Source organism: Gadus macrocephalus, chromosome 11, assembly GCF_031168955.1.
Source record: "Gadus macrocephalus chromosome 11, ASM3116895v1".
NCBI classification, from domain to species: Eukaryota; Metazoa; Chordata; class Actinopteri; order Gadiformes; family Gadidae; genus Gadus; species Gadus macrocephalus.
Genome location: NC_082392.1, coordinates 16,567,758 through 16,587,682, shown reverse-complemented (window position 1 = coordinate 16,587,682; position 19,925 = coordinate 16,567,758). Strand labels below are relative to the sequence as shown.

The following is a 19,925-nucleotide window of genomic DNA, read 5'->3' as shown; positions in this document are numbered from 1 at the left end:
ATCATCCGGCTCGTTTTGCTGAATCTAAATGTTACATTTAGTTACATTTACCTGAAGTCAATGCAGAAGTTTAACTGAAACACCCTTCTACATAATGTTTGATTTTTTCTGTTTGGAGTTTTTTTTTTTTTGCTCATTAAAACGTGTATAAAATCATTTTAGTGCTCAGAATAAACAAAATGGACTGGCTATGGCTTGAGGAGCAGATTTTCCAAGCCAAAAGTAACAAGACAGCTTGTCTATCATTAAGGGTATTTCTGTTTTCATTTCCAAAAGCAAACTACCTTTTCCAGTATCCGGTACAAGTAAGATGAAATAATTCTAGCAACACCCCCAATTCAAAAGTAATTGTAGAACCGCACATTAAGTTTATTAAGAATGCTTAGTGTTAGAAATATTAAATTGTGTAACTGCTTTCCAAAATGAATGTGCTCCCTTGAGTCATTTCAAATACTGATAACTAAACTTGCATTTTACCTTTTTGGTATGCTGTGATTTTAGCACACACGATTTCTAACAAGATTATTTATTAGAGTAATTATGTTGCGGTTCAACAATTTCCTGACATTACATGAAAATATATCAATGCCTTTCTTTGATCATATTTAAATCTTTTCAATGTTCCATGGGTATTTATAATATTGAATTTTGCTGGCAGCATACATAGCTGACTAAGCTCAATAATAAAAATACTTTCGAAACTTTTACAAGGAAGTCTTGGAGCACCACTCCTCGGACAAGCCCATCATATACTAATCCCCAGTTTGAACTCCTTTAGACCAAACAGTATTGGAATCACTATCTATAAATATGTTTGAATAGTACAATTCATCACATTTTTCCAGTGTGGAAAATAAACAAGAAAATACAAAGACACGGAGGGTGTGTCTGCAGGTCTTTAGGTGTGTGTGTGTGTCTTCCTTCTGTCTGCCTCGTGTCAACCCTTCCAATCCCAGGGGATGCACAGGTCTCCGTCCTGCATGACAGAGTAGAAGTGCGAGACGCAGACCACCAGCCCCTGCGTCAGGGGCAGCCGCTGCTCCAGAAGCCGTCGGCAGCAGGTGAGCATCTGGCTGGAGCTCACGCTGGGGTCCTTGGAGAGGCCCCCCAGGGACAGGCCCTGGAGACACTCTCGAACAGCCGCGTCCTCCTCCCTTTGTAGCCTGGCCGCACACGAACCGACAGACGGAACCATAGACCGACAGACAGAAAGAAACACATCAACAGACAAACACACAACAGACAGGCGAACATCAACAGACGCACACACACAGACATCAACGGACAGAAACACAGATGGGGATGAGGTGAGAACCAGCGTGTGGACAAGACCGAGACAATCAGGATTCACGACAACCAAATACACTTTACACCTCTTGACTTTCACAATCAGAAGGTGATCATTGTAACTGATGGACAGAGAACATATGCTTTGTGCTCACTGCATCTTGCGTTGGATGCGCTCTCGTGCCTCCGGCGCGTGTCTCTGCAGGAAGACCTGCAGCTTTGGAGGGTCACAGTTTGTGGGGAGGATGAAGTGGCCCATCTCATGGAGACTAGGTGTGCACCGGTCACTGCAATCATTCAATGAGTACAAAACTAAATTAGTACTAGACGGCACAATGCAGATGAGTTTAGGATCTAATCTGAAGTGCAATAGGGCATAAATAAAATGAGGTACTAGGCAGTATATTAAACAGTTTATAAATATTCAATAAACAAGTGCAATACAAGGCAGGAGTACAACACAGCAGTGCTGCAAAAGAATCAGTCGGAAAATGTCCAAGGATATGTATCAGACCAAAGAACTTTGGTGGGACATTTGGTATAGTACATGTTTACATTAAATGGTCCATGTTTATTGGAATAGCCCATGATTACGGTATATGGAATAGTCCACGTTTACATGGAATAGTCCATGTTTATTGGATTAGTCCATGTGTAAAGCATACTTCTCCAGCGTCATGCTGAGGCCCTGGAGGCTGCGGGGGTGCAGGCGGAGGCGGTGGGACACGAGGCTCTTGTGGAAGGTGCTGAGGGCCTGGTAGTGCGTGTGGATGGGCTGCACTGGCCCCAGCCTCTCCACGTGGATGATCTGGGAGCCCCCCAGCAGCAGGCTGATCCTCTCCTTCAGCTCCTCGGAGTGCTGCTGCAGGCTGCGGTAGCTGACCACCCTCTCCATGAGCTGTGGAGGCACACCGAGACAGGTGGATGGACACACTAGACACCCCAACGCCCAGAAATATATTGGGTCAAATATTAAGAAAATGTGTTGTTAAGGCCGTGCAATTAATTCCAATAAGAATCGTTTTTTTCTATGAATGCATTTTTACATGATGACGTTAATAAATTCAAAGAATGATGCATGTCCTTTTCTTTTTTTTCATTGTATTACAGTTTGTTTTTGTAAAATAGCAATTAATTATATAGCCTCTGTGGTCTAACGCTGGTTTTTGGTCGGTTACTCTATATTACACGTTACTTTGATCCACTGCTGGTGGACGTCCATCGATCCCAGCATGACGTGTCCTGAAGCGTTCATTCCCGATTGGTCAGTGAATACAATGGTATGTCCTGTAAAGAGAATTTGGAATGAGAAAGATCACATCGCTGTGAGCTAATTTATCTAAGTGAACCAAAGGCACCCATTTCATGCTGCTGGTGCCGGATGCTTGATTCGTGAAACGCCTTCACTCCAAAGGGAGGTTCTAGGGTCATTTTGTACCCTGCAGGCAGTGCAAGGCTTCAGGGTTCTGCAGAGACAGACGACTGAGACTCTGGAGCTGACAGCATCTGTGGGTGATTCCCCAGCTGCGCTGCCACCTACAGAATAGGAGTGCAGTTGTCGTCTTTCTTCCACAGTATTTCAATATATAACTCAGTATTTAATGTAATGTCTTCCCTTTTATGTTTCAAATGTCTAGCATTTCATGCTCATGCACAATGACGAAAAGAGGGAAAAATTAGGTAAGGGGTGAATTCTAAGTCCACAAAACAATAATTACCGAATGTCAGCCAGGGAAAACTTGTGGCACAGTTCTGTCTTCAGCCTGTTGAGCTCATTCCTTCGAGGTAGACTTGCAATGTGCTTCTTGGTTGCTTTTGGCTCATTTTTACTCAACCACAAGCTGGAAAAGCAGAGGAAGATCACAGTACTTGTTCAGAAACTAAATAGCAGGCCCACAACAAATAAAAGGCATATTTTATAGGATCTGAATAACCATTACACAAAATTGATTGCGCTGTGGTTGCAAACTCAAAAGCAAAGAATCTCATGTTTAATATATTTTCACTAGCCTATTACAACGCCGCCTGTAGAGCAACAAATTGGAGAATCACAGAGATATAATTGAGCAGTTCAAGGACAAACAGATGTCCCATGTACTCGACATAGTGACATGGATGGCAATGCAACTTACCTGAGTGTAGGCTCCACTCGCTTGGCCTGCTCCAGCTCCTGCTCAGGGTCCCTGTAGCCAGTGAATGTGTAGTAGGTCTTGTCCCACTTGATCGGTCTGTCGAACGGTGTCCCAGCCTTTGGTGGTCCCTTTGGCTTCTCCGTGCTGGCTTTGATCCCCTTCATGTGCTCCACGGGCAGACTGCATGACTTGAGGATGTCAGTCACTGTGCTCAACACATCCTTGGTTTGCAGGGTGAAGCTCACTGTGCGGAATCCTAGGACAAAGACCTGGAGCTTAGACACAAAACTGATGAGGCATTACTTTGGCTTCTTGCTGCTGTGGATACGATTTGATCGTTGTGAGGAGCGGAAGAGGAAGAGAGTCACACTTTGAAATTAAACAACCCAAAAAAGTGTCCCAACCTCCTCTTTTACCTCCCTCCCTTTGTCCTCTGCCGTGATTGACAGGCAAGATGGATTGCCTGAACCAATCAGGGATGAATACCAAAAATCGAAATGGTCTCATACCGAGACAAAGACCAAAATTCCTATACTACCAATAAATCATGACATTCCAAGCCCAATTCCGAGTAATTACACCTGACAGATGGATATGCCATTTCTAACAACTTCTACAAAAAAAGCTCTTAAATCTTAGCATATGCCAACATACCAGGGGGGAGAATGTCTTGCTGATTGTCACCGTTATCTTGTGTTCCCCTAACGTAGAAGGTGAGCTTTGTTGGCGGGGATGATTTTCTCCCAGGCTTCTGAAGGTTCTCCAAATAGCCATTCAACCTCTTCAACGAATTTTCATTTACTTCCTGTTAAACGGACAAATTGCATTTTGAGATTAACGACTTTCCCAACACTTGGTTCTGCTTTTTATTGCCGGCATAGGTTGTTAACTCACCCGCTCCCTGGGGTACTGGCCAAAGAAGTCGGGATGGACTGCAAAGTAAAATGGTCTTAGGGCGTTGATTGCATCAGCTCCAGACAAGGCTCTCTGCAGCACAAAGTGTGTGGCAATGAGCTTGCTCTCAAATCTGAAAATAGAAGATAAAGAAAGAGACACAGATGATGAGTCTTGATGAGAACGTTTTCTTATTGTTATGACTGAAAGGGTATAGGTAGACTGTCTTCCCAAATTTCCCATCTGGGATTAGTAAAGTACATCTTATCATATTCCTGCTGTGGATAAACCTTCAACATAGGATACAATCTCTATGGCAAACCGCAGTGATCACAAAACTGTTATATACGACCTTATTGAAGTACAGCGCAGCAGGGAGCTTAGGGACATGGCTTGCGCAGTTTAGCCATTCAACATCTCCACAGCAGTCGCATCAGTTGTTCTCCTGTCACGAAAGAGAAGTCAAATACGGGGTTGGTCTTTTGAGGAGATAGCTTCAATTCAATCAGACGTCCCTATTTTGTGACGTTTATTTTGGTCACTTTAAAAACGAAAGCCTATAAAATGTTGTTAATAGGTAAATGTCATGTTTTAACAAACATAACGGTTTATGTTTTCCTGGCTTACTGTTTTATATGTAACCTTACATCCACGTTTAACTCCGTCTCAGAAACATGACAACAGTCGTACACGCTAGGAAAACCAGTGGAAAGTTGTCACGCATGTATAAGGAGATTACGTAATGGTTAGTCTCCCACATTATGTCTTGTATGCATGGTTACCAGTGAGGCTAGTGTTGAACTAACGTTAAGCCATGTTAACCTTGAAGCTAAATCACAACAAGGAAACCTTGACATGGCTAACTAGCTATGCTCATATAGGTCTGAATGAATAAGCCGTTTAGTCAGAGTTATCTACATATAAAGGGGAGGTTACCAAGCGGTTATTAGGTGTTATAATCCAAATACAAACCTCAATGATTATTGTTGTTTACCTTCTCTGTAATCACTTGATTGTGTTTCCTTGATTTTGTATCCACACTGTTTACAGATTACTGGTTTGGAAATGCAACCTTGCTGACATCTAGCGGCTCATACTTTGTACTACATAGTCAAATTGCAGTATGCCTAATACTACATAGTAGGCCTACCTGTTTAGCATAAGTAACTAACCATATCATATATTGCCAGACTACAGCGCTTGATTGTTGGCATAATCCATAATCCTTGCCTCTCTTGTTCTTCCTGAAAGAGGAGCCTGTGGGAGAATTTGTATTTATATAAACCCTGCAATTAATCGAAAATAATCAGAATCAGAATTCTTTTAATGGCCAAGTATATTCACACATACAGGAAATTGACTTGGTGTGGTTGGTGCATAAGACATGAGACATAACATAACAACAAAAAAGCATAAACAAGAACAAAGGACAAATGTTTTTTAAGATAATAATAAATAATTGGGCATAGAAGGGCAAGTTAGTTTGAGTACGTAAACCCAGAGTCATTGTGATGCAGGGGGCTTGTTTGTGAGCCCAACTGCCGTGGGGAAAAAACTGTTCAAGTGGCGAGAGGTTTTGGTCTTAATAGCCCGGAACCTTCTGCCGGATGGGAGACACAGAAATAGGTGGTGACCGGGATGAGAAGGATCAGCGATGATCTTCCCGGCTCTCTTGGTGGTCCTTAAGTGAAACAGGTCTAGAAGAGACGGCAGGTCGCAGCCGATTACCTTCTCGGCTGACCGAATGATCCGCTGCAGTCGGCTTTTATCCTTTGCAGTAGAGGCAGCGAACCAGATGGTTATTGAAGAGGTGAGGATGGATTCGATGATGGCTGTGTAGAATTCCACCATCACTTTCTTCGGCATGTTGAATCTCTTTAGCTGTCGAAGGAAGAACATCCTCTGCTGGGCCTTCTTGATTTTGGAGGTGATGTTCTCCGCCCACCTTAGGTCTTGTGCCATGACTGTTCCCAGGAATCTGAAAGACTCCACCATGTTAACTGGGGAGTCACACATGATGAGGGGGATGGTTGGGGCTGGGCTCCTCCTGAAATCTGCTACCATCTCTACAGTTTTTAAAGCGTTCAGCTCCAGGTGGTTCTGGCTGCACCAGAAAGCCAGGCTGTCCACTTCATTTCTGTAGGCGGCCTCATCCCCATTTGAGATGAATCCAATGAGGGTGGTGTCATCCGCAAATTTTATGAGTTTGACAGAGGGGTGGCTGGAGGTGCAGTTGTTGGTGTAGAGGGAGAAAAGTAAAGGAGAGAGCACTGGGTGATGGGTGACTGAATATGCGTATCACATTGCAATATTTGTAATGTGTTTTTTATTTAGTTGACAAGGATATGCAGACTTAGATTAATACAGGAGGCAAGATGATGAATGTCCACGCAAATATTTAGCCAGTTGTATCAGAGTCACTATGGACATTGTTTTTCACACTTGGGAATCTTGACAACTCACCAGAAAGAAAAACAATAGTAACCATGAATAATGGGTTATCTTTAATTAGGCAACGCTATACTTATGAATGCAATCGAATGCATTAATTTGAAGGATGATCTGCTATTACCATGCAGGCTGGGGTCCATATTATAGTTTTAACATGCACAAGGTGCTTGCTTTGTTCCTTAAAATTCAACAAGATGCCATTACTACACTTTCCCAAAACTTAAGCTGTGATCGCACCTGTACTTGGGGCTGTATTCTACTATATTCTTGTATTCTGTGTTAATCGTCTGTGCCTTTCAACGTGCTCTATATGCCGGCTGCAACAATAAATTGAATGAATACACTATGACATCTACGTACACATGATTAACCATTACTTAGCACCTAAGAGGCTGTGTAAAGTGGGTGGCTTTAGAATGACCACAGAGACAATTCTAGAGATGGTTACGAGAGGTTTGTGATCTCTTTCTAAATTTAAAGACAGCATTCAGAAAACAAATTACTAATGAAGCCAACTGAGAAAATGCAGATGAGGACCTATATTTCCAACCATCTTTGTCATATGCTTTAATTATGACTTTGATGAAGTAGACTTTATTGCAGCAAAAAAAAAAAGTGTACTCGTTGTGTGGCTATAATTGATCACCATCTGACCTGTCAGACTACTTAATCAATTAAGAATATCCATTAATCAATCTTTACTCTGTGGAAAAGAGAACATTTGATGTAAAATGCAAGGCAATTAATCATGGGCTGGTCATTCGAGTCATTACACATAAATGTCTTGGTGCCTCGCTGGCAAGGAGAGAACACAAATAATGATATCTATTTTAGATTAAAGATCAGTACACAATATTCTTTAAACATAGATGGTTATGGGTGCTAGCTACCTGCTGTAATAATATCAGTAACATTATATTGCAACTACAATTGCTTCGCATTGAAATACATTACATACAATGGCCTTTTAGAGACACAGCATCGTTTAGAATTCTTTATGGTATTCCTCCTGCCATCATTAAAAAAAATATAGAGCAAGCGGCCCACCCGTCTTGATATAAAAAATAGAAGGACGAGAGGATCAGCTGAGAAGAGGTAAATCTGAAGCCCGTCTAGGGCCGCCCTCTGGTGACGCGCAGGCCACGCTACGGTACGCCATTTGTGACTAGCAGCAAAAACGCGGACACTGGAATTGTTGGCGTATTAAGCGGTATGTACATTTTATTGCATATGTATTGCAATACTACGCGTCACAGAATTGTACTAGGAATATCGTCGATTTGATGGTTACTTTATAAATGCTGTTTTAGTAAATTTTAGACATTGTTTCAAAGGTCGATGTTAGCCTCCTTTTTGGGCCTCTGTGCTGCCGTCGTTTTCCAAGCCTAGGCGCTCGTATGACCCGCCTTAGACGTGTTGTGATTGGACAATGTAACCGAGTTCGTTATTTAACTGGACGTTGCTTGTGTCACTCAAAACCAAAGGCAACAACATGCTGCTAGCTAGCAGCTAGATGTTTGCGAGTAACAAGCGCTAGAACTTCTGCGCTAGAAGTGTGTCATTCCTATTTAAAACGCATTGCATTGTTTTGTCGATATCGGTATAATGAGGGAGCATAGCTGCAATTGACACGAGATGCCACATTATGACAAATAGAAACAGCTGATAGACAGATTTGAAAAGGGTTTAGCTAGGTGGCTGCAAAGCTAACGTTTACTACTATATGAATGTAGTTCGAGATCTGTTGGCGGCAGAGTTTGGTTCTTATTATACATCCACCGGATACCTCCCACCCCACATCTTACTTATAACGTCCATATGATCTATTAAAAAATAACACCCTCCAACCCCACAGCACCCACACTTTACATAAATGATGTCCATATCGTCTGTATATTAATAAGAAACTGTGACATGGAGGTCTTTACACTGGTCATGCTGTGGCAGGGATCAGTAAGTGCACAAGCACATCAATTATGAAATTATGTCTTTTACAAAGTGAGGAAACACAATATCGCAAGATGATTCAATATAATTAAATTAATCTCAACTGTCCAACCCAGTGAGCCAGGACACAACTAAATTATTGGAAATGTATTCTTAAAACACATATTATTGTAATTTATATAATATATTAATAGATTTACATTTGAGGGAAACAAGGTGGATTACACATGCATGCAAGGAAACCAGCATAAACATGCATGGATACAAAATAACTAACATACAAACCTGTGAGAGAAAAAACATGGTTGTTCAAACACATTTTTTAGAGCCCGACACTAAAACTGTTTTCCACAATACAAACTACAAGCTGCATCAATTATTAGTGCATAGTCGCCGAGGGTGAACAGTTGTCTCTCCGAAACACTAGATGGAGACAGGTACCATTTTTTGGGCCTTCGGTTTAATGGTAAACAAACATTGTGATATTTATCCATATTTATTTATATCTTTGGCCCACATGATGTCAATAAAGGGAATGTTTTCTCTATTAAGGTTATTATTTTCTTTATTCCAGGTATTGTCAAATCATCGAGGAAAACAAACTGTGCTCGCTCTATATTCCGGCAAGCCATGACATGGATGTCTTATTGACGTCGGACAAAGCGGTTTCTAAGGAACAGCATGATCAAGATGAGTCCGGAGGGAAGTGTCATACAGCCAACGATGGGGGGATAAAGTTAAGCGAAAAACCCTTGGCCACCGTAGTTGCGGGGACTGATGAAGTGGAGGAGGAGGAGGAGGTGGATGAGGAAAAGTCGGCAGACAAGGTGAAGCCAGACCAACCTTCCTCACAAGGTAATGACCTCTGTTCAATCTGTGGCTTCCTAGCCAAATGCCCAAGAGCCTTAAAGATCCACTCAACAAGGAAACATGGGAAGAGAGCCAGAAGGCGAACCAAGTCGGACCAAGATGGCGAGGCTGCTTCACAAACGGCTACAGCTACAGTTCCCAAGGAGTCTGCTCAGGAGGAAGAAAACTCTAAAGAGTCCGACCAAACCCAGGAATCAGACCCAAACTCAGCTGATGAATTAAAGTCTGTAGCCAAAGACCATGGGATATATGCAAGGGGCTCTGTTAAGACAGAGAAGGTAGTGGCCATACAGCCAGCCACTGAGGACCCCGAGAGCCTCACGAAGGAGCGCAGACTGAGCAAGAGGACCCCAAAACCCAAAGTCATTCACTCTTGCAACTATTGTGGGCAAGAGTTCTGGGATAAATCTCTCCTTGAGGTGCATGTTAAGAGAACACATGCCAAAGACACGCCGTACACATGTAAGTATGCATGGGCTACAGACGCAACACTCAACATAACATTATTTGATGGATACTGTCTTCTCAAAGCTAAACAGCAGAAAGAAGATACTCATCAAGCAAATGGAATAATCCAATGCATTCAGCGAATTGCACATTATTGCAGATATACTAATAAAACAAAAACAATTTAACAGTGTTGTCGTGGTTCTAATGGCCAAGATAAACACTGTCTCAAAGGTATACAAGGCACTCCTCATCAGTAAGCTATAGAGTTGTTTTCCTTAGTGTCTGAATAAATACAGAATAAAGCTTGGAATTCGATATGTCTTTCCACATTTCTCCCCTCCCTCTTAATATGCACAGCACTTTTTGTGCTTATGTTGCTAGCAAGAATCAAACAAGCAGTATTAATACATAAATGTAGTTAAGTTAATTTATTATTTATTACAATACAATACATGTTTTTCAATACATCATGAGTGAAAATAGAATAATGAACGGACTGCTCTTCTTTTCAGTCGATGCGGAGGAGAACGTGGAAGAGGAGGGGGAGGAGGAGGAAGAGGAAGATGAAGAGGAGGAAGAGGACGAGGTGGCAGCAACAGCAGCAACGGAGCCTGTGGCCGGCGACCTGGCAGACGTGCCGGCGAGTTCTGCGCCCAAGCGCATGCTTAGCAGGTTCCAGTTGAAGTGCGGCAGCTGCGAGTTCAGGGTCAGCACCCCTGCCTTGCTGGAGAGCCACTCCCGAGTCAAGCACCCCAGTACGGAATGGTTCCGCTGCAAACTGTGCCACTATTTCACGGCCTCTGCCGAGTGGATGACTGCCCACCTCTCCTCCGAGGGCCACAAGCAGCACCAGGAAGGGGATGCCGGCAAGGCCAGCGCCACCTTTGAAGACTGTGTCGAGAAGGTGACCCGAGACAGCACTGGGGACGGTGCCCTGGTTAATGAGGGGCCTAAGGGGAGCGATGGAGGGCGGCTCCCGCTGTCCGAAGGCCACCGGCAGGCTGAGGAGGCAGTGGAGGCTGCTAGAGTGGAGCTGGCCGAGGGGGAGAAACTGGATGAGCCGCAACCAGCGAAGAAGAAAAGGGGCAGGCCCAAGCAGACGTCCACCACCACATGCGGGTACTGCGGTCTAGTCGTGTCCAATGCTACCAACCTGAATGTACATGTACGCCGCAAACATAGCAAGGAGTATGGCTACAATTGCACGCTCTGCAACTACAGCTGCGTAACGAAAGGAGACATGGACCGCCACTGTATTACCAAAAAACATGTTCGTCGTGTGCTGGAGTCTGCAGGGAAGAAACAGGAGCAGGATCCCATAGAGGTCTCCTATCAGATAGCCCGAGAGAGTTCTCAGGATTCAGATGGAGAGCCTGCACCAGACAGTGCTTGCTCTGACGAAAACGAAAAAGAAGACCATGAACACTCGGACACCAGCGAGAAGAAGAGTAAATATGACTCTGTTAACGCCTGCAGCCATTGTGATTTTGTTGCCCATTCGATCCCTTCCCTCCATAGCCATGTAAAGAGGAAGCACACCAAGGACTTTGAGTTTGTCTGTCTAGCATGCAGCTATTATGCGGTAACAAGCAGGGAGATGTCTCGCCACTCCACCACGGACAAACATAAGCAGAAGAGCCAGAAATACCAGGAGACTCAGAAGAGTCCTGATCAAATCACACTTCAGCTTCCACAGGAAGAGGAAATGGTGCAAGATGGCGAAGCAGATGCAGACACCTCTGTTGATCCTGTTTGTCCAGGAACGGCCGCAGAAAAGCCTGATGAAAATTCTATGGAGGTGGAAGGTGAGCCCCAAATGGCAGTGGATGAGCCCCAAACCCAAACCCAACTGAACCAGAATGAACCGTCTGGTGACGAATCTTTGCCAGGCGACCAGACAATAACTTCTGTCTCCAAGGAGACTCCTGCAGAGCTGCCACATATCACTCATCCACCCAAAGAGGGGAACCCCCCGGAGGAAGGAGAGGACATGGAGACCGCCCTCATCGACTGCGGCGAGGAGATGGCAGACGCTGAAGTAGACGAGCCCGTCCCAGACACGCAGATGTCCAAGGCGCCACCGTTCGACGCCTGCATCTTCTCCATCAAGGCACTAATGGAGCGAGAGAAGGCCCAGGAAGAGGGCACGGCTCCGGAGGGAGAGGCCGCCACGGGCGTCGGTCCGACCCGGGTGTCTTTGGCGCTCCCGACCCTGCCCACCGTCCGGACCAGCCCGCACGTCAAGAAGATCCGGCCGCGGCTCCGGGTGAAATGCGAAGGCCGGGGCGCGCGCATCCGCTGCGACGACTGCGGCTTCATGGCGGACGGCCTCAGCGGCCTCAACGTGCACATCTCCATGAAGCACCCCACCAAGGAGAAGCACTTCCACTGCATGGTGTGCGGCAAGTCCTTCTACACGGAGAGCAACCTGCACCAGCACCTGACCAGCGCCGCCCACCTGCGCAATGAGCAGAACAGCGTGGAGGAGCTGCCCGAGGGCGGGGCCTCCTTCAAGTGTGTCAAGTGCACGGAGCGCTTCGAGACGGAGCAGGACCTGTTCGTGCACATCAAGGAGAAGCACGAGGAGCTCCTGCGCGAGGTCAACAAGTACGTGCTGGAGGACACGGAGCAGATCAACCGCGAGCGCGAGGAGAACCAGGGCAGCGTGTGCAAGTTCTGTGGCAAGGTGTGCAAGAGCAGCAACTCCATGGCCTTCCTAGCCCACGTGCGCACGCATACCGGTATGTACCACGGTCCATATCCCTTTGTCTCTCTCGCTCCTTTCACTCTTTCTCTCTTTCTCTCTCTTGATCTTGCTATCTCTCCCTCGCTCTCCATTGTTTGTCATTGTCCCAACAACGGCCATATATACCATCACACTGAGAACTTGCACAGGTTAGACTAGTGTTTTTGGCCGTTAGGCCTTTTTGTGATCAAGTGGATAGAAGGTGGCTACATTCGTGGCAGTGCAGGCTAATGTTTAGGCCCCTATCTAGTCCAGTCAGGTAATGGCTGTTTCGGTAGAGGTGAAGGTAAAGACTGATTGAGCTGCAGACTAGCAAGAGAGACTCTAATGGACCGCAGATTAGGATTCCCTATGCAACGCCTGTTCAAAGACATGGGAGACTCATAATTGATGTGTCCATTACCGAGACTCAGTTGTAATTAGAGTCAATAAGTCTCTGTAAATGTGTTAAAGCTTAGGCTAAAAGCATTGCAGGTCCGAGGGAGGCTGGGCTAATAATTTAAAATAATCAATGCAGACGTATTCAAAGCCCTTAATTTCCCTTGTGTCTGTACGTCCATACGCGTCTATACGTACGTGTGCATGCTCGTATGTGAAGTCAAGCGTGTGTGTGTCAGCCTTCATGGCTATCTGATTATCCCCTATCCATTAAGATTTATCTTGTCATTTATAATGCAAAGCAGGGCAGTGCTGGCCAGGGCTGAGGCCTGGGAATGTCCAGTGAGTTAGGACGAGAGGGAGCTCCATTACTCTTCCCTGACCGTGTGTATTAATTGCTTTTAAAATCAACTTAATGCAGGAAGCAAATGTGAGGGCGCCATCAATAAATGCCCTTCCCTACCTCCCTTCAGCTCCTTCCGCTTTTCAGCTCAAACTTTAATGGGACCTTAATTTGTAAGTCTGCGGCTCTGCATGCTCTGCGTCTACAGGCTTGTGAAATTACCCCCTGCTAGCCTGCTGATATGAGTCTAAATGTGATGGGAAGGCTAATTGAAAAAGGGTCTGAGGTCCAGAGTCGACCAGCGGCCATTGGTACAGGAGTCACAGTGCTGTGAAACACTGCCTCATCTCCATTGTTATTGCCCAGTGGATTGCATAGTGCATTTGAATAGGCTGTTTTCATGATGTGCATTCATGTTTCCCAAAATAAATGAACACTTGGGCTTACATTTCAAAGTGGTTCAGACCTAAAGTGAACTGCAATTGGGGAAAAAAAAAGGACAACCAATACATTCACTTAGATCGTTACTTTCCCGTATGAAGTAACAAGATACGCTAATGAAAATGAGCACAGCAAAGAAAAGCGTGGGTACTCAAAGTAATCATAATCATTAGGTCTCCTTTTTGTTCACCTCTGGCAATTCCTCTTGTCTAGCCCTCACAGCCATAGCATGGTCAAGTCCTTAGAAGAGGCGCCGAAGCAAAAAAGAGCATAACTTTTATCTCTCTTAATAGGCTTGAATCTTTATGATTTATATGACATTCCTTATCTCTATTTAGAGCGCCCCGTCTGTGTGTCGTCACGCCTCTTACTCTGAGCCATTATTCCTGGAGTTTTAGCACACCCGGGAGCCACTGCTACTTAAGAAAATGAAAGCGTTGACACAGGACCTAAAAACAGATGGATTTAAAGCAAAGTCAAGGACACATCCTGGTTTTTACACTGAATTATGTCCTGTTTTTGAGTTTCACTTTCTGTTTTATGGAAGTGAGTTATGTTGTTGTGTGTGCGTATATTCCGCTCTCCCTTCCATTTGCCCCGGCATGTAGTGTGCCAAGACGATGGCACTTCATTTTGACAACATGTGCCAGTTATTATTGTTGCTAAGTTGTCTCATTATGTTGAATAATTCTCAATTTCTGAACGTAACAAGCTATTTATCCAGCGGGGCTGTTTGTGGGGCCGCAGAGCAAGACTGCAGGGGCCTGCGAGCCGGGAGCCAGTCCAGCTCCTTTTAATTAAGACCTACGTCCCATTTCCTTGATTAATCAGGGAAATCAGGGGATGGTAGTGGGAGGCTGCACACAGATTTGTCACTTTGTCCCTTTTAGGGACCACCCCCCGCCCATCCCCACAACGCAGGCCTACACACATTTTACCAATGAGAGCGCTGCTGGACTTTGCATTTTGAGGTAAATTGGTCACTTTTTCACCGGAGCACGCTGTCTGACCTCAGGCTGAGCTCGGGGAGTTGAAGATTAATTGGCACGCGCACACACACACACTCGGCGTGTGTGCACAATCACGTGAGGGAGGCCATGGGTGTTACAGGAATAAGCGAGATGTTCACGTATGTTAGTGTCAACGCGGCCTGGCTTAAAAGTATACCACGCCGCATGACGGCGCTAGGAATAATGGAACACATCCCGTCTTAGGTCTGCCCGCTAATGTGCGTATGCATATGCACTCTCAATGATATCGTCCGTGTTAAGCACTTTATCTGTATAACACTTGAAAGCCGATATGCCACAAATGGAGCAATGTCGTCTCTGTGCAGGGCTTTTTGACATCAGCAGGGGGAAGGTGGGCTTTGGGGGAGCCGGGGGGGAAGAGGAGGAGGAGGAGGAGGAGGAGGAGGAGGAGGAGGAGGTGCACCGAAGTGGATTGAAACATTGCAGGAGCGCTTCCCTGCTCTCAGGAAATGAATTAGTCATCCCCACACCGTCTCAAGCAGGCTGTGAGAGAGGGCCCACATCGCCCCTGTGTGGATGGCAATATTAATTTAACATGACACCGCATTGATGGTCAATTTCGGTTTCACGGAGGCTGTTTAAGTGGAGTGGTGGAGTATTAATGTGATACGATGTGTGAACTGAGCGATGTAACGTCTCTCTCCCCCCCCCCCCCCCCCCCCCCCTTTCTCCCTCTCCGCCCGCGTCTTGCACTCAGCCCAGGCGCCATCTGGGCGATGCAGCTCGCCCCTCTCGGCTCCCGTCGGTCCTCCATTGTGTTTTGTTTTACTTCGTCATGTTTCTAAGTAGGAGGACGTTTGTTTGCATTTTGTCTGCTTGTTTGTTTGCCCGGCAGGTGCACGTTCAGAAACAGGAGTGCCTTTTTGTTTTGGGGTTCGCCCGCCTCCCTGTCTGTGTGGATGATGGTGTTTTATCATTGTGTCTCTTTACGTAGACTTTAGGTTCATCCTTGCCCATGTGTGCTTTTTGTTCGAAAGCTTGTTTGTGTTGGTTGAGGCATAACATAACACAGGGACATTTGTAATCAAGACATTTCTTATTTGCTCTTGCTGGTCCCCCCCCCCCCCCCCGACCCACTGCCTGTTTATGGGCCTTGTTAGCACAGGCTGGCCTTTCAATCTTAGTTACTGACTCCAAATTCAATGTGTCGTATTTCCAGCTCACAGCAAGTGAACCGTGTATGAACGAATTAGTAATCTACACAAAGTGCTTAATCAAATCAGCGGCTGCCCCTGGAATTAATATCATGGCGTCCGGGGATGTTTGCTGGGAGATAGCAGGGCTGCTGACTCCGAAAGATGCATATGTGTACATCATACTTGGGGAGGTGTGTGTGTGTGTCTGGTGTGTGTGTGTGTGTGTGTGTGTGTGTGTGTGTGTGTGTGTGTGTGTGTGTGTGTGTGTGTGTGTGTGTGTGTGTGTGCGTGTGTGCGTGTGTGCGTGCGTGCGTGCGTGCGTGCGTGCGTGCGTGCGTGCGTGCGTGTGTGCGTGCGTGCGTGCGTGCGTGTGTGTGTGTGCGGGGATATCTACAACAGGTTCCCTTTTTTTTTTATATAAGTGTTTTGGAAACTGCCAACTAACAGTTGTAAAAGTGAATCTCTCGCTTTTTCTTACACGTAAACAAGCTGAATGCTGCTCTGTCTCTGCACTTGGAGGACATTGCTTGCGAACACAACCCAGCGAATGGTCTCTTTAGAGCCCCCTGCTGGAAGCGGTTGTGTGGTGCATGCTGCCGTGCTGGTCCACCTATTAATACCGAGGTCCCAGTCACCCGGAGACAGAGGGTAAAGTGCCCCCGGCAGCCCTCCCCCTCTCCCTGCTCTGCTCTTAAGTGACGGATGGCGGACAGGGGCTGTGGCACTCTCTCAAACGCTGCCCCACCCTCCGGATTTATTAATGACAATAATTAGGGAGAAAACCTCCCCGCCAAGCCCGCCAGAGTGATTAGCACTTTAATGATGGAACTGGTTGTGTGTGTCTGTGTGTGTGTGTGTGTGTGTGTGTGTGTGTGTGTGTGTGTGTATGTGTGTTGAGGGGGGGGGGAAGGTATAGGCAGCGCGTGCAGAATTGATTTACGTATACTGCCTGACCTTTGCAATCCAATTTACGCATCCACAGGCAAAGGAAGAGTAGGTAAGAGATGAGGCGGAGGACAGTGACAAGGATAGATAGATAGATGGAGAGGATGAGAGAGTGAGGGAGGAAGCCTGGCACCCGGCAGATGACACATAACTTTCATGGAGACCAAACTAAGGGCGCCTGACTTCAGGAACGAGGTGTTTTAAAGCCTTATGTACACAGGGGAGGAACTCATCGTCGTCACCTCCGTGATGTGCTTAAAAAAAATAGGGAAAAATCCATTGCAATGCTGTGTAAAACATCAATGATATAATCGTCCCCTGAGTGTTGTCCTTCTCAAAACCACTGTAACTCTGACCCCTCCCCCCCCCCTGTTTTATTTTTTGTGTTTTCTGCGCAGGCTCCAAACCCTTCAAATGTAAGATCTGCAACTTTGCCACCGCCCAGCTGGGGGACGCCAGGAACCACGTGAAGAGGCACCTGGGCATGAGGGAGTACAAGTGTGACATGTGCGGGTGAGTCCTAGAGAGCGGGAGACGGGGCCCGCGGCGCTGGGCCGCGCAGTGGTAATTGATGCTGGGGAAGTGGAGTTATCTATCCGTTTGCAGACAAAGGTCCTTGTGTTAAGTCTCATTCTTCAGAAGAGGTAAACCTCTTAGCCCAGAAGTCAAGAGTGTCTCCCTAAAGTTACCGTAGGCCTTAATTGACCGGTTTAAAGGTAGCGCTGGTGTGATTTGTGTGTCTTTGTTCATGTTTCGGAATCCCTTTTGCTTTCACTACTTCAAGGCCTGCTTATCCTTGATTCACTCCAGCGAGGGGGTTTTCTGGGAGTTCAGGGGTTTTTTTCTTCTGTGGTCAAGTTGGAAGTTCATCAACGGTTAGATAAACTGAAAAGGTAATATTTCATCATGCCTCATGCCCAGAGTAGTCCATTCCATAGTATAACTTTATTTATGTTAGATTGGGGCCTGTTCAATAGTCTGATTCGCCTATAGTGGACTAGCTCTAGTTCAACTACACGTAGACCATATTTAATCTTGCGTCAATACAATAGCAAACCTCTCCACTATCCTGCCATGTTCAAATGGTTGCATTCAACTGAAGACTCTGGGGTAAATTATAATGTCCAGCTTTGTGCAAACCTGTTGAATTTTCAACAATCCATTAATTCACTTGTGTATTTGTGTGTGTGTGTGGGGGTATGTGCTACACTGGTTTTGTAAAAACTGGGGGGGCGGCTTTTGTCGGTGTTGTGTTCTACAAGTCCTCCATCTTGAGGCGTTTCCTCCCAAAGTGCTGTCAATAATAAGTTTGGGTGTTGACCAAGGTCCTAGCTTTGCAAGCATGTGCAATATACCTTTAAATGGGGCTACTAAATACAGTCCCCGGTTTCACAAATCACGGGGAAATGGAGGAGCCGCGTGCTGCCAGTGCCAGCCGACGGTGACAAATCATCCCTGTGTGCACTTTCAGTCCTGACTGATCACCTGGTCGACTCCGCCTGTGACTAAAGAGCAGCAAACAAAGAACTCCAGAAGGCACCCTCATTAAGGCCAGCGTGCCACACACACACACACACACACACACACACACACACACACACACACACACACACACACACACACACACACACACACACACACACACACACACACACACACACACACACACACACACACACACACACACACACACACACACACACACACAGTGCAATCCTACTTTAAGGTGTTTTTTTTATAAAATGGAATGATATAGTTTTCTTAATCTAAATCCAAAGCATTTGCTAATGGGCAGCCATGTTTCAGGTATAATGTAATATAATTTTTTAATGTTTTTTTCTTTTTTACTTTGTATGACCTAGAAAAGTAAGATTATAGGGCTATTTAGCTAGGGTTTCTCCGGGGGTTACTAACGGTGGTTTAATATTTTGCTGGGCAAGTAAAAAATGCAAAAAGAAAAAAGAAAAACCAGTTGTCTCTGATGGGGTATTCTCTTATTAGCACCATTTGTCATTCCAATTAAGCTGAGGCTCGTTTCATGCAGCACTTTTGTATTGGCTATATTCTTTAATGACAAAACGGGGCATTTTCCAATTTGTTAGTAATTATGTTGTTGACAAGGCAAGCTACGGTGCTCCCATCGACTTTTTATCCTTGTCTATTCATTGCCATCATTGGCATTCGAGTAGGCTAGTATACTGCCATCCCCATTCCCCATGGCTTTTGTTAGTTTTGTGTTAAGTTTTTAAGAAAACTACGTGTATATTGCTTTGTCTCTTTCTTTGTCTTTTCTATCTCTTCCCTGTCTCCTTTTCGCTCCCTATCTTTCCCCTTGTCTCTTTCTTTCTTTCTGTCTCTCTATGTCTTTAGTTCTCTATTCATCTTGCTCTTTCCGTCTGTCTGTCTGTCTGTCTGTCTGTCTACCTCGCTCTCTGGTTCTCTCTCTCTCCCTCCCTCCCCCTCCCTCTGTTTTGATGGGTGCTCCTCCTCCTGAACCTTAAGGCCCTTCGTGGTGACTCTGCGAGTCAGTGATGGAGGTGACGTTTGAACGTACGGCTCCTTAGCTGTTCACCTCACTCACACTCCACCATGGACACCCACAGCCTCTGCTCAGGCGCCGGGGTAGTTGTTGATCCTTAAAGATCATATTGTTGTGGCATTTCATTAAGAAATGCAAATCAAGGCCAGAACAGATTGGAACCCCTGACCGCCGTGCCAATCAAACACAGGAGGTATGTCTGGCTCTCTCTCGCTCTCTCTCTCTCTCTCTCTCTCTCTCTCTCTCTCTCGCTCTCTCGCTCTCGCCCTCTCTCTCTCTTTTGCTCCCTTGTGTCTCTCGCTCTCCCTACGTCTCGCTCTCCTTCTATCTCTCTC

General features: G+C 45.7%; 2 protein-coding genes across 4 annotated transcripts; one reads left to right on the top strand and one right to left on the bottom strand.

Moving 5' to 3' along the window:
- Positions 1 to 66: 66 nt before the first annotated feature.
- tcaim (T cell activation inhibitor, mitochondrial) lies at positions 67 to 5,450 on the bottom strand. 3 transcript variants are annotated; one of them, XM_060065154.1, is made up of 11 exons: positions 5,308 to 5,450; positions 4,666 to 4,758; positions 4,314 to 4,446; positions 4,074 to 4,224; positions 3,420 to 3,675; positions 3,006 to 3,128; positions 2,726 to 2,823; positions 2,483 to 2,574; positions 1,953 to 2,185; positions 1,443 to 1,574; positions 67 to 1,163 (listed from the first exon to the last, which is right to left on the bottom strand). In XM_060065154.1, the coding sequence occupies exons 2-11, from the start codon at positions 4,701 to 4,703 to the stop codon at positions 938 to 940; spliced, it is 1,482 nt and encodes a 493-aa protein (XP_059921137.1). In that variant the 5' UTR covers positions 4,704 to 4,758; positions 5,308 to 5,450; the 3' UTR covers positions 67 to 937. The 3 variants fall into 3 exon arrangements, with proteins under 3 accessions (XP_059921137.1, XP_059921138.1, XP_059921139.1); XM_060065155.1 differs by having other exon boundaries at positions 5,286 to 5,414; XM_060065156.1 differs by lacking the exon at positions 5,308 to 5,450 and adding an exon at positions 4,941 to 5,235.
- A 2,421-nt stretch (positions 5,451 to 7,871) lies between these two features.
- Positions 7,872 to 18,733, top strand: znf407 (zinc finger protein 407). Its single transcript, XM_060065138.1, has 4 exons — positions 7,872 to 7,974; positions 9,286 to 10,043; positions 10,544 to 12,772; positions 17,450 to 18,733. Exons 2-4 carry the CDS (start codon positions 9,347 to 9,349, stop codon positions 17,566 to 17,568), a joined length of 3,045 nt encoding a protein of 1,014 aa, XP_059921121.1. The 5' UTR covers positions 7,872 to 7,974; positions 9,286 to 9,346; the 3' UTR covers positions 17,569 to 18,733.
- The last annotated feature ends 1,192 nt before the right edge of the window (positions 18,734 to 19,925 follow it).